The sequence below is a fragment of the Oncorhynchus kisutch genome, linkage group LG11 (assembly GCF_002021735.2).
Source record: "Oncorhynchus kisutch isolate 150728-3 linkage group LG11, Okis_V2, whole genome shotgun sequence".
In the NCBI taxonomy this organism is placed as follows: domain Eukaryota; kingdom Metazoa; phylum Chordata; class Actinopteri; order Salmoniformes; family Salmonidae; genus Oncorhynchus; species Oncorhynchus kisutch.
The window spans coordinates 35,738,616-35,752,179 of record NC_034184.2 but is presented as its reverse complement, the minus strand read 5'-3'; the positions used below and the strand labels follow the sequence as shown (position 1 = coordinate 35,752,179).

The following is a 13,564-nucleotide window of genomic DNA, read 5'->3' as shown; positions in this document are numbered from 1 at the left end:
TTGGATGATCCAGAAGAAGATTGGGAGAATGTCATGGTCAGATGAAACCAAAATATAACATTTTGGTAAACTCAACCTGTTGTGTTTGGAGGACAAAGAACACCATACCTACTGTGAAGCTTGGGGGTGGAAACATCATGCTTTGGGGCTGTTTTTCTGCAAAGGGACCAGGACGACTGATCCGTGTAAAGGAAAGAATGAATTCGACCATGTATCGTGAGATTTTGAGTGAAAACCTCCTTCCATCAGCAAGGGCATTGAAGATGAAACGTGGCTGGGTCTTTTAGCATGACAATGATCCCAAACACTCTGCCCGGGCAACGAAGGAGTGGCTTCGTAAGAAGCATTTGAAGGTCCTGGAGTGGCCTAACCTGTCTCCAGATCTCAACCCCATAGAAAATCTTTGGAGGGAGTTGAAAGTCCGTGTTGCCCAGCAACAGCCCCAAAACATCACTGCTCTAGAGGAGATCGGCATGGAGGAATGGGCCGAAATACCAGCAACAGATGAAAACCTTGTGAAGACTAACAGAAAACGTTTGACCTCTGTCATTGCCAACAAAGGGTATATAACAAAGTATTGAGAAACTTTTGTTATTGACCAAATACTTATTTTCCACGATAATTTGCAAATAAATTCATTTTAAAAATCCTACAATGTGATTTTCTGGATTTTTTTTCTAATTTTGTCTGTCATAGTTGAAGTGTACCTATGATGAAAATTACAGGCCTCTCATCTTAAGTGGGAGAACTTGCACAATTGGTGGGTGACTAAATACTTTTTTGCCCCACTGTATATACTCTTCATGATTGAAATCATGTATTTTCTATACAATACATTTATATCTGCAGAATGTACACTTATGCACTAGCACCATATACAAAACCTCACAATAAATCAAACATGAAGGTTTAATAGGAGAATCCACAACTCATCCCTGATTTTATTTTATTTTTTAAAAAGCTTATATCACCAGCAGTGGCATAAGGTCATTGACATACATCACAGAACAAAGACGGTATAAAATACATTACTGCCATCTGGAGGAACTGTGTTAAACAACATTCAGTACCAATATGAAAAATTCAGGGTTCAGGGAAAAATGAGAGAAACATCTTACCTCTAAACAAAAAAATGTGTTTCCCTGTAAATGTACAAAACTGAGATGTAAAATTATCTTTATATGACTTGCTTTAAAAAGGGTCTTATCACTAAATTGTGAAAATGTATATTATAGTCTAGTTCAACCTGAAAAATCTATAATAAATGTGTAACATTGAAAACATGGAAATAGTTTTTTGGCCTTTGTTGCATTCAGAAAGATACAGCAACCCAGACTAATTTCACCACAACCATTATTTGTGCTGCAACTCCATTACAGTGGTTATTTATTTTATTAAGAATTCTGCTGTTCTATGTGATAATACTGGTAAGGACAATTTCCCAATGAGACAACCAATGGTGAGCAAGCAATTTGTTTCAAAGCTCCTTTACTGGGGTAACCCAAACCATATAAACACAAAGGTAAGCAATGATCTTGCTACTATACAATAGGATACTTTTACACAAAGATAAAAATGTTAGGTCACTGTGGCATTAGATGCCTGACGTTATATTTGGATGTGTCGTGATACGTGGTCATAGGTTTGTCTGCTATGCCACATGTTCCTACTCCCACCTTGCCGTTTACACTCTCCGGCGATGCAAATATACTCCTCTTCACCTGCAACAGACAATGGAAATCTCAGTAAGACTATTTGTGATGGTACTTCTCCTGCGAAAAAGCAACAGCTGAAAATGTGCAAATAACATTTGAAAAGTTACTTAGTTTAACACGAAGCGCAGACAGTAATTTTGATTTCATATTAATTTAAAATGGTAATACCTCTGCAATTTTTTAAGTCTTGTCCCCCTCCATCCTTAAATAGACTTATTTAGGAATATTCAACAGAATGACTTTGTTAGAATTTTGATTACAAACAGATCGTGTTATAAGCAGTCTTAGGAAGACATGTCATTTTCTGCCCATCCTTCACATGAGAGTTCGCTGCCCATCTGATTATAGCCCATTGAAACTACAGCTAAACTCTATCTAAACAACTTCACACATAGACATTTTAATTTACTTAACTAGGCAAGTCAGTTAAGAACAAATTCTTATTTACAATGACGACCTACACCGGCCAAACCGGGACGACGCTGGGCCAATTGTGTGCCGCCCTATGGGACTCCCAATCATGGCCGGTTGTGATACAGCCTGGATGTAACCTAAACACAACATTAAATTGACAGAAGTCTGATGGGTGACCATATTATCAATTGTCAATGAAGAAACTGATGAACAGCGAGGCATGTGTAATTGACAAAGAGAAGAGCTTACCAAAAAAGCTACTTTTCCAAATCATCTTATAGAGAGGTTCATGCAGCTTAGATTCATATTACCCATCAGAGAGCATATCTATGGTTTATAAAAAACTAACTTTTCACAAAACTCAAATTTGAGTGGATGGGCTGTATTTCTAAAGCTAACTTTTCCCATGAATAACTAAGAATCCATGCTTTCAATCCATGCTTTCAACATGTGAGCACTCCCTGTGATTGGTAACATGACACTTAAAATATGCTATTCTGTTCTTTTAAAATGCATTGTCTTAGGATCATGTTTCTTAAAGGCCCAGTGCAGTCAAAAGTGCTTTTCCTTTGTTTTATATACATTTCTGAACTATGAGGATGAAATAATACTGTGAAAATTATAATGCCCTTTTAGCGTAAGAGCTGTTTGAAAAGACCACCTGAAACTTCAGACTGTTTTGGTGGGATGGAGTTTTGGCCTGCCTGGTGACATCAACAGGCAATAAATTAGTTAATCAACCAATACGAAAGAGTTCCAAACCTCTCTGCCAATAACAGCTCATTTCTAGTTTTCCCCTCCCACTCAGACATACCTAGCAAAATTCTTTCTTGAGAAATTGTTATTTTTGAACATTTTAACTGAAATCACAGTAAGATCGTTAATGAATTATTTGAGATCGAGGTAAAAATGGCTGCATTGGACCTTTAAGACATGACAAAAAAAAGGATTTCTTTGCGATGGATATAACACTGAATTGTGGCGTTTGTGTTTTAGTTTTTAATATACAGGAACTCAAGTCTGTTTGTTCACCCGACCTAGAATATCTCAATCAAATGCCGACCGCATTACCTCCTGAGAGAATTCTCTTCAGTCATCGTCACAGCCGTGTATATTGCCCCTCAAGCCGATACCATGACGGCTCTCAAGGAACTCAAACTGGAAACCGCATATCCTGAGACCGTATTTATTGTAGCTGCATTTATAAAGCAAATCTGAGGAAAACACTAGCAAAGTTATATCAACACGTCGCCCACTCCAATCGCGCTTCAAAAACGATCGACCATTGCTACTCTCCCTTCGGGGTCGGCTACAAGTCCTGCTCCACCCTCCCTTCGGCAAATCAGATCACACCTACATCCTGCTCCTCCCTTCCTATAGGCAGAAACTCAAACAGGAAGTACCCGTGGTAAGGTCTGTTCAATGCTGGTCTGACCAATCGGAATCCATGCTTCAAGATTGATTTGATCACATGGACTGGGCTATGTTCCAGGTTGCCTCTGAGAATAACAAACACACGGTGACTGAGTTCGTCAGGAAGTGTATAGGGGATGTTGTTCCCACTGTGACGATTAAAACCTATTCAAACCAAAAACCATAGTAAGATGGCAAGACACCTTCACCCGCTTCGAGGGAAACAGCGGGTCAACACTGCTCCTGTGGACTGTGAGCTCTCGTTCTCCATGGCCAACGTGAGTAAGACATTTAAGCATGTTAACCCTCGCAAGGCTGCTGGCCCAGACGGCATCCCTTGCCGCGTCCACAGAGCATGCGCAAACCAGCTGGCTGGAGTGTTTAAGGACATATTCAATATCTCCCTATCCCAGTCTGTTGTCCCCACTTGCTTCAAGACATCGACCATTGTTCTTGTAACCAAGAAAGCAAAGGTAACTAAATTATTATTATCCCGCTGCACTCACTTCTGTCATCTTGAGAGGCTAGATAAGGATCATATCAACACCTTAACCAACACCCTAGACACACTGCAATTTGCATATCGCCCCAATAGATCCACGGATGACGCAATCACCATTGCACTGCACACTGCCCTATCCCATCTGGACAAGAGGAATACCTATGTAAGAATGCTGTTCATAGACTACAGCTCAGCATTCAACACCATAGTACCCACCAAGCTCATCATTCTTTGACAAGCCACCCCCAGGTGGTAAAGGGAGGCAACAACATCGCCACTACACTGATCCTCAACACCAGGGCCCCCAAAAGGGTGCGTACTCAGCCCCCTCCTGTTCCAACTCAAAAATCAAGTTGACAGACGACAACAGTGGTAGGCTTGATTACCCACAAATACAAGACAGCATGCAGGGAGGTGGTGAGGGCCCTGGGGGAGTGGTGCCAGGAAAATATCCTCCCTTCAACAAAACGAAGGAGCTGATCGTGGACTTCAGGAGATAGCAGAGGGAGCACACCCCCATCCACATCGACAGGGCCACAGTGGAGGTGGTGAGAAGCTTCAAGTTCCTCAGCGTACACGTAACTGACAATCTGAAATGGTCCACACAGATAGTGGTGAAATTCTTCTGGCGGCTGAAGAAATTTGGCTTGGCCCCTAAGATCCTCACAAACTTTTACAGATGCACCATTGAGATCACAGCCTGGTACGCAGTCAGCCCAATAGAGCACCAGGGGCACACTGCCTGCGCTCCAGGACATTTACAGCACCCGGTGTCACAGAAAGAACAAGGAGATCATCAAGGACCTCAGCCAACCAAGCCATGGCCTGTTCACCCCGTTACCATCCAGAAGGCGGGGTCAGTACAGGTGCATCAAAGCTGGGGCTGAGAGACTGGAAAAATAGCTTCTATCTCAAGGCCATCAGATTGTTAGACAGTGACGACTAGCCAGCCCCCTGAATTTTAGTCACCATCACTAGACGGCTAACAGCTGGGCACTCTACCATGCACCTTAGAGGCTGCTGCCCTATGTACACAGTCATGGAACACTGGTCACTTAAAACATTTTTACATACTGTTTTACCCACTTCATATGTATATACTGTATTCTAGTCAAGGCATATCCTATTTAACTATTGCTATACATATACTATTCTTCAGATGTACTACATATTCTATCGATAGTCTCTTCATCCCATACCCACTAATACCACAGCATTGCTTGTCCTAATATTGCTTAATTCCATTTTTTTACTTTTTAGATTTGTGTGTATTATTGTGTATTGTTAGCTGCACTGTATTTCACTACACCCTCAATAACATCTGCTAAATATGTGAATGCGACCAATAACCTTTGATTTGATTTAGAACAAACTAATGAAAATGCTTTTGTATTCTTTTGGGGGAAAATGCATATTCCAATGTTACCTAAGATCTTCATAAACACAACCAATAGAATATACGAAATGTATTTATTAGACTGTTAGGATGTTATTGGCTCAAAACGGGATGGCTCAAGGCCCGGAATTTCTAGTGTGTAAAGTAGATGAATATGCGAATGAATGAATATACCTGTCCTTTCTTGTTCTTGTTATAGGCCTTGTTGTTAAAACTCTGCCACTTGGATTTCTGGTCTTCTCGCTCCTGTTCCAGTTCCTTCATCCTCAGCACCTTCTTCTGGGCCTTCTTCTTCTTGTACTCCCTCTGGTCTGCCATCTGCTCCTTCCTGTCATGGCGCACACACCCACACACAAAGTTACAATTTTAGATCAGCCATGGACTCTTCTGGACATCAAGAACTGGAAACAAGGGAAACTCCTGACCCAACACAGGACCTATTTTATTAACATATACGTTGTCTCTCCTACCTGGACTTGGATTTCCCGTCATCCTCAGAGTGCTTGCCCTCCTCGGCAGGCTTGAGGTTCTGCAGTGGCACCACCTCTGCGTTCCCGTAGCCGGAGAAGGTGATGGCCGCCGTGCCATTCTCGCCGTCTATCTCCTCAATCTCAGCTTCATACACCCTGTCAAAGAATCCCGGCTGTAAGCAGGTGAGTACAAGCAAGACAAGCCCTACTACACAATTATAAAGAATGACAGATTCTGAGTTTCTGTTATTGTTCTTATTCATGGGCTAGACCCTTCTTGCAAAATAGTATTGTCATGTCTATCACTGCTTCACTGAACAAATACATTTGAATAGTGTAGGTCAAATGAAGTCAAGACCCTATATGTGCAAGCAAGACGAACAAAGATGACATTGTAAAATTGGTAAATTAACAGTTGAATATTCAGGTTGACTATGGACTGAGGAGCTTCTGGGTGATACTCACTGTCCATCCTGACTCCACACAGTCATACACCTGTCCCCAACACTCCACCTATGTTTCAGGGGGGCTGCATCTGAGCGGTTGGCAGTAGCAGTACCTTCGGAGGGCTGCGACGTCAGGAGGTCTTTTGTTAAGTCTATGACTTCCTGTGAAGGATACGTAATTGAGGTCATTCAATTGCTGGATAATAATCGCATTTGAAAACAGACACACTAAGAAACATATTGACACTCAATGATGTAAAAATGATGTAAAATCTAAAATGTTCATGGCCAATACAGGTGACACATGGCTAACTAGTTACCGATAAGTCTTTCTGTAATTTGAGAAGGTCTTCATTTTCAGGGTCGGTTGATAAGGCGGCTTCCACTTGTTGCAACTGTGCTTTGTAGCTGCCCAACTGTTTCAACAAATCCTCTGACATCTGAAAATTCACAATGAAAGAGGGGCGGGGGTAAAACGATAGTTGAAACAAAGCAATGATAGCAAATAACACATAGCCCAATAACAGCATTAAGTGTTGCACATCATAGAGAATTGCTACTAGAGGTCGACGGATTATGATTTCTCAACGCCGATACCGATTATTGGAGGACCAAAGAAAGCAGATATTTGTAATAATGACAATTACAACAATACTGAATGAACACTTATTTGAACTTAATATAATACATAAATAACATATATTTAGTCGGAAATAAATAATGAAACATGTTCAATTTGGTTTAAATGTTGCAAAAACAGTGTTGGAGAAGAAGTTCAATATGTGCCATGTAAAAAAGCTAACATTAAAGTCCCTTGCTCCGAACATGAGAACATATGAAGCTGGTGGCTCAATATTCCCGGTTAATAAGTTTTAGGTTGTAGTTATTATAGGAATTATGACGCGTCAACTATTTCTCTCTATACCATTTGTATTTCATATACATATGACTATTGGATGTTCTTATAGGCACTTTAGTATTGCCAGCCTAATCTCGGGAGTTGATAGGCTTGAAGTCATAAACAGCGCTGTGCTTCAAGCATTGCTAAGAGCTGCTGGCAAACGCAGTAAAGTGCTGTTTGAATGAATGCTTACGAGCCTGCTGCTGCCTACCATCGCTCAATCAGACTGCTCTATCAAATATCAAATCATAGACTTAATTAGAATGAACACACAGAAATATGACCCTTAGGCGATTAATATGGTCAAATACAGAAACCATCATTTCGAAAAAAGAAACCGTTTATTCTTTCAGTGAAATACAGAACCGTTCCGTATTTTATCGAACAGGTGGCAACCCCAAGTCTAAATATTGCTGTTACATTACACAACCGTCAATGTTATGTCATAATTATGTACAATTCTGGCAAATTAATTACGGTCACACAGTTCACAACGAGCCAGGCGGCCAAAACTGTTGCATATACTATGACACAATTTCCCTAGTCAAAAGAAATTCATTTTAGCAGCTAATATTAACTAAATATGCAGGTTTAACAAATGTACTTCTGTGTATTGATTTTAAGAAAAGGCATTGATGTTTATGGTTAGATACATTTGTGCAACGACTGTGCTTTTTTCGCGAATGCGCTTTTGTTAAATCATCACCTGTTTGGCGAAGTTGAAGTAGGCTGTGATTCAATGATATATTAACAGGCAGCGCATTGATTATATGCAATGCAGGACAAGCTAGTTAACTTAGTAATATCATCAACCATGTGTAGTTAACTAGTGTTAATGTGAAGATTGTTTTTTTTTATAAGATAAGTTTAATGCTAGCTAGCAAAGTACCTTGGCCTCTTGCAGCCACAAGGTCCTTTTGACGCTGCACTCGCGTAACAGGTGGTCAGCCTGTCAAAGTTTCCTCAAGGATTGCAATGTAATTGGCCATAATCGGCATTCAAAAAGGCAGATTATCCATTGTTATGAAAACTTGAAAATCGGCCCTAATTAAATCGGCCTTGCCGATTAAATCGGTCGACCTCTAATTGTTACGTTACCTAACAAAGGGCAAAAGGGCTCTGTGGATAAAAGCTGTTTAGCTTTCATACCAGCTGTGTGATCAAGCTGTCCGTAGCCAATGTGAGCAAGACCTTTAAGCAGGTCAACATCCATGAAGCCGCAGTGCCAGACGGATTACCAAGATGTGTGCGTGCCAACTGGCAAATGTTTTCACTGACATCGTCAACCTCTCCCTGGCCGAGTCTGTAATACCTACATATGTTTCAAACAGACCATCATAGTCCCTGTACCAAAGAAAGCGAAGGTAACATGCCTAAGTGATTACTGTCCCAACAGATCCACAGATCTCAATCTCAAATTGCACTCCACACTGCCCTTTCCCACCTGGATAAAAGGAATACCTATGTGAAAATGCTGTTCATTGACTACAGCTCAGCGTTCAACACTATAGTGCCTACAAAGCTCATCAAGCTAAAAGACCCTGGGACTAAACACCACCCTCTGCAACTGGATCCTGGACTTCCTGACGGGCAGCCCCAGGTGGTAAGGTTAGGCAACAACACATCTGCCAAGCTGATCCGCAACACTGGGGCCTCTCAGGGGTCCGTGTTTAGTCCTGTAATCCCTGTTCACCCACAACTGCATGGCCAAGCAAGACTCCAACACCATCAACTTTGCTGATGACAACAGTGGTAGGCCTGATCACCGACAACAATGAGACAGCCTATAGGGAGGAGGTCAGAGACCTGGCAGCGTGGTGCGAGGACAACAACCTCTCCCTCAATGTGATACAGACAAAGGAGCTGATCGTGGACTATAAGAAAAGGAGGACCGAACAGGCCCGCATTAACATGGACGAGACTGAAGTAGAATGCGTCGAGAGTTTCAAAGTCCTTGGTCTCCACATCACCAACAAACTATCATGGTCCAAACACACTAAGACAGTTGTGAAGAGGGCACGACAACACCTTTTCCCCCTCAGGCCTGAAAAGATTTGGCATGGGTCCCCAGATCCTCAAAAGTTTTACAGCTACACCATCAAGAGCGGTTGCATCACCACCGGGTGGTTGCATCACCACCTGATATGGCAACTACTCTGCATCTGAACGTAAGGCGCTAGAGGGTAGTGAGTACATCACTGGGGCCAAGCTTCCTAACATCCAGGACCTATATACTAGGCAATGGGTGTCAGAGAAAGGCCCCAAAAAAACATCAAAGACTCCAGTCACCCAAGTGATAATTCTCTCCACTACCGCCCAGCAAGCGGTAACGAGACACCGAGTCTAGGATCAAAAGGCTCCTTAACAGTTTCTACTCCCAAGCAATAAGACTGGTGAACAATTAATCAAATGGCCACCTGGACAATTTACATGGACCCCCCTTTGTTTTTACACTGCTGCTACTCGCTATCTATCGTCTATGCATCGTCACAAATTACCTCGATTAACTTGTACCCCTGCATACAGTCTCATTATTGTTATGTAATTTTCTTGTGTTACTTTTTGATTGGATTATTTTACTTTATTTATTTTGTCAACATTTTCTTAACTTTATTTCTTGAACTGCATTGTTGGTTATGGGCTTGTAAGTAATCATTTAATGGTTAGGTAATTACCTGGTAGGTACCTGTTGTATTCGGCACGTGACAAATAACATTTTATATAGGAAAGGGCCTTCCCCAAACTGTTGCCACAAAGTTGGAAGCACAGAATAGTCTAGAATATCATTGTATGCTGTAGCGTTAAAATGTCCCTTCACCGGAACTAAGGGGCCTCACCCGAACTATGAAAAACCGCGCCAGACCATTATCCCTCCTCCACCAAACCTTAATCAGGAAGGTAGCGCTCTCCTGGCATCCGCCAAACCCAGATTTGTCCGCCAGACTGCCAGAAGGCGAAGCGTGATTCCTCACTCCAGTGAACGAGTTTCCACTGCTCCAGTCCAATGGTGGCGAGCTTTACACCACTCCAGCCAACGCTTGGCATTGCACATGGTGATCTTAGGCTGTCTGCGGCTGCTTGGCCATGGAGACCCATTTCATGAACAGTTTTTGTGCGGACGTTGCTTCGGTAGTGTGTTGCAACCGAGGACAGACGATTTTGACTGGGGCAGCTCTAGCAGGGTAGAAATTTGACAATCTTACTTGTTGACCAGGTGGCATCCTATGACTATGCCATTTGACAGTCACTGAGCTCTTCAGTATGGGCCATTCTACTGACAATGTTTGACTGTGGAGATTGCATGGCTGTGTGCTTGATTTTATACGCTGGTCAGCTGCGTATACTGGTGTGGCTGAAATAGTCGACTAAACTCATTTGAATGGGTGCCTGCATACTTTTGGACATGTGTAGCTACACAAATTCCAGCTGGCTAGTTAGCTTAATTGTCTATCTAGCGTAGCTAGTTACATTTCGGTGGAGGGTTAACACATTTTCAGCACTCGGTTCTCAGGTAACTAACGTTAGTTCTCTTTATTTCCTTACTCTGATAGGTATCACATCTAGCTATCGACTTTCAAATACATTTCAAATAGGCATCGCTAGCAAGAATGTCAGCTAACTAACGTTACCGCTGGATGGCTAACGTTAGTTAATTAGTAGGCCATCGCCACAACACAGTGACAGCTGGCATCCAGTGCCATTTTTGCAAAAGAAAACAAATTCAAAACGGCTAAATGTTCATTAATAATCTTACCTTTCTGTATTTGTTTCAACTGAATAAATACGAACATCCAGATTTTACTGAAATAGGTTCTCATATATCAGCAAAAATAAATATCTTAAAAATAAACCGGAAATGTCGATTATTTCTTATAACATGTTATTCTCGCGATAGTAGTCTGCCAAAGTGTCATTTCGCTCATTGTCAGCAGATGGGGCTTTATCCCAATAAATTATGTCCCTGGTACTTAAAATGGACAATTGGTATTTGAATCGACATCCTAACGAATTCACTGTAAAGGTCAATTGACTGTAACTCATAGGGTACGTTCGTAAATTGCCTCCAGTGTGTCGGTCGTTCAATCTTTTCCGTTCGTAAATTAAGAGTGTTTCACTCTCGGTGTACACACTGAACGCTCTGGAGGAGGAGCAGGTTTGATCAGAGCGTTCTGACCTCACAACAGCACTCAAGCTAACTGGCTAAATTTGGCTAGCTTGCTAGCTACTTCCAGACACAAATGAGTAACACAACGAGAGAACACCTCACGCTGATCATTGTGCTTACCCTAGCAGAGGTGGTCAGGCTGTTTCCATGTTACCTAGAGCATCGGTGACTGTAACTGCAGCTGACTTTGGACACCGATCATATTCAGCGGTGTTGTGTGTATATAAATGCATCAGTTATTCTGCGCTCTGGCACATTCAGACAACAGTGCTCAGAAGTCGGAGTAGATAGCCAGAGTGAATTTACGAACGCACAGTTATTCTATAATATGTTGGGTGCGTTCATAAATTCTATTTGGAGTGCCAGAGTGCGCTCTGGGCGTTTGGAATTGCCAGATTATCCGTTTGTAAATTGTGTTTCGCTCCAGGAGCACCCAATTTTAACTGGCTAAAGTTGGCTAGCTTGCTAGTAGCTACCTCCAGAGCACCTTACTCTGACCATTTTACTCCACTAGCAAAGCTGGTTATGCTGTTGTCATGTCATCTAGAACGTTTTTTGCCTACGTTTACTGACACCGGTCATATTTGACCAGTTTTGCAGGTTCGTAAATTTATAAATTATTCTGCACACTTAGACGAGAGTACTCTAAAGTCGGAGTAGATAGCCAGAGTGAATTTACAAACGCACCATTAAATAAGAGCCGTCAGTATGTCTTCAACAAGTCATATCAGGGTGCGTTCGTAAATTGCCTCCGGTGTGTCTGTTACGTTTAGTAAATTCAGAGCATTGTCAGATTGTCTGTTCATAAATTCAGAGCGTTTTGCTCTCATAGTGTTCAGAGCGCACACTGGACGCTCTGGCTGAGGAGAATGGTTTACTGACAAGTCATATTCAATGGGTGTTGCACCTTCGTAAATTAATCAATTATTCTGTGCTCTCGCACACGCAGAAGAGAGTGCTCTGAAATCGGAGTAGATTAGAGCGCATAATAATATATGAAGCTATTATTTAGGCCTACTGTTTGCAGCAATTAATTTAGGCTACTTGCTGTCATTAGCATTTTTTTACATAAAAATAAGTAATTTACAAGACGCTCTTATCCAGAGAGACTTTAGGGTTAAGTGCCTTGCTCAAGGGCAATTCAACAGATTTTTCACCTAGTCGGCTCGGGGATTATTGGATTAACTCAAGGTTCCTAGCGTCTCCACCGAGCCAGGTACATCTGCTTTGAGTTTTAATGCACCGTATTACTGGAACAAAATTCAAAATGCATTTCATCTTAATGTTCTGGTGCCCCTTCGGACAATTTCAAGTATTGATTGGGGACTTATTTGTGGAGTAATGTAACTGTTTTTCTGGGTGATTTGTGATGGTTTATTTGTGCTTCCCATGACTGTTTTTGTATATGAATGTGTATGTACAGTGCATTCAGAGTATTCAGACCCCTTGACTTTTTCCACATTTTGTTACGTTACAGCCTTATTCTAAAATCTATTCAATAGTTTTTGAATCTACACACAATACCCCATAATCGCAAAGCAAAAACAGGTTTTTAGACACGTTTATCATATTTACATAGGTATTCAAACCCTTTACTCAGTACTTTGTTGAAGCACCTTCGGGAATGATTACAGCCTTGAGTCTTCTTGAGTATGATGCTACAAGCTTGGCACACCTGTATTTGGGGAGATTCTTCCAATATTTTCTGCAGATCCTCTCAAGCTCTGTCAGGTTGAATGGGGAGTGTTGCTGCACAGCTATTTTTCAGGCCTGATCGGGTTCAAGTCCAGGTTATGGCTGACTCAGGGACCTTGAAAGACCTGTCCCGAAGCCATTCCTGCGTTGTCTTGGCTGTGTGCTTAGGGCCGTTGTCCTGTTGGAAGATTAACCTTCGCTCTGAAGCAGGTTTTCATCAAGGATATGTCTGTACTTGGCTCTATTCATCTTTCCCTCGATCCTGACTAGTCTTCCAGTCCCTGCCGCTGAAAAACATCCCCACAGCATCCCCAAGGCATTTCGGTTTTTGGTTTTGAATAAATTAGCAAAAATGTCTAAAAACCTATTTTCGCTTTGTCATTATGGGGTATGGCGTGTAGATTGATGAGGGGAAAAATGTAATACATTTTAGAAGGCTGTAACGTA

The 13,564-nt window shown here is 41.8% G+C and overlaps 1 protein-coding gene across 3 annotated transcripts; it reads right to left on the bottom strand.

Moving 5' to 3' along the window:
- Nucleotides 1-904: 904 nt before the first annotated feature.
- LOC109899730 (survival of motor neuron-related-splicing factor 30-like) lies at nt 905-12,159 on the bottom strand. 3 transcript variants are annotated; one of them, XM_020495202.2, is made up of 6 exons: nt 11,543-12,159; nt 6,677-6,796; nt 6,376-6,518; nt 5,911-6,066; nt 5,615-5,768; nt 905-1,721 (listed from the first exon to the last, which is right to left on the bottom strand). In XM_020495202.2, the coding sequence occupies exons 2-6, from the start codon at nt 6,794-6,796 to the stop codon at nt 1,584-1,586; spliced, it is 711 nt and encodes a 236-aa protein (XP_020350791.1). In that variant the 5' UTR covers nt 11,543-12,159; the 3' UTR covers nt 905-1,583. The 3 variants fall into 3 exon arrangements, with proteins under 3 accessions (XP_020350791.1, XP_020350790.1, XP_031691554.1); XM_020495201.2 differs by lacking the exon at nt 11,543-12,159 and adding an exon at nt 11,012-11,153; XM_031835694.1 differs by lacking the exon at nt 11,543-12,159 and adding an exon at nt 10,095-10,546.
- Between the last annotated feature and the right edge of the window lie 1,405 nt (nt 12,160-13,564).

Coding starts and splice junctions, on each gene's coding strand:
- LOC109899730 (XM_020495202.2), bottom strand. CDS start 6,796: ATGTCAGAGGATTTGTTGAAACAGTTGGGCAGCTACAAAGCACAGTTG. Junction 6,519..6,676: donor AATTACAGAAAGACTTATCG/GTAACTAGTTAG, acceptor TATCCTTCACAG/GAAGTCATAGACTTAACAAA. Junction 6,067..6,375: donor GTGTGGAGTCAGGATGGACA/GTGAGTATCACC, acceptor ATTCTTTGACAG/GGTGTATGAAGCTGAGATTG.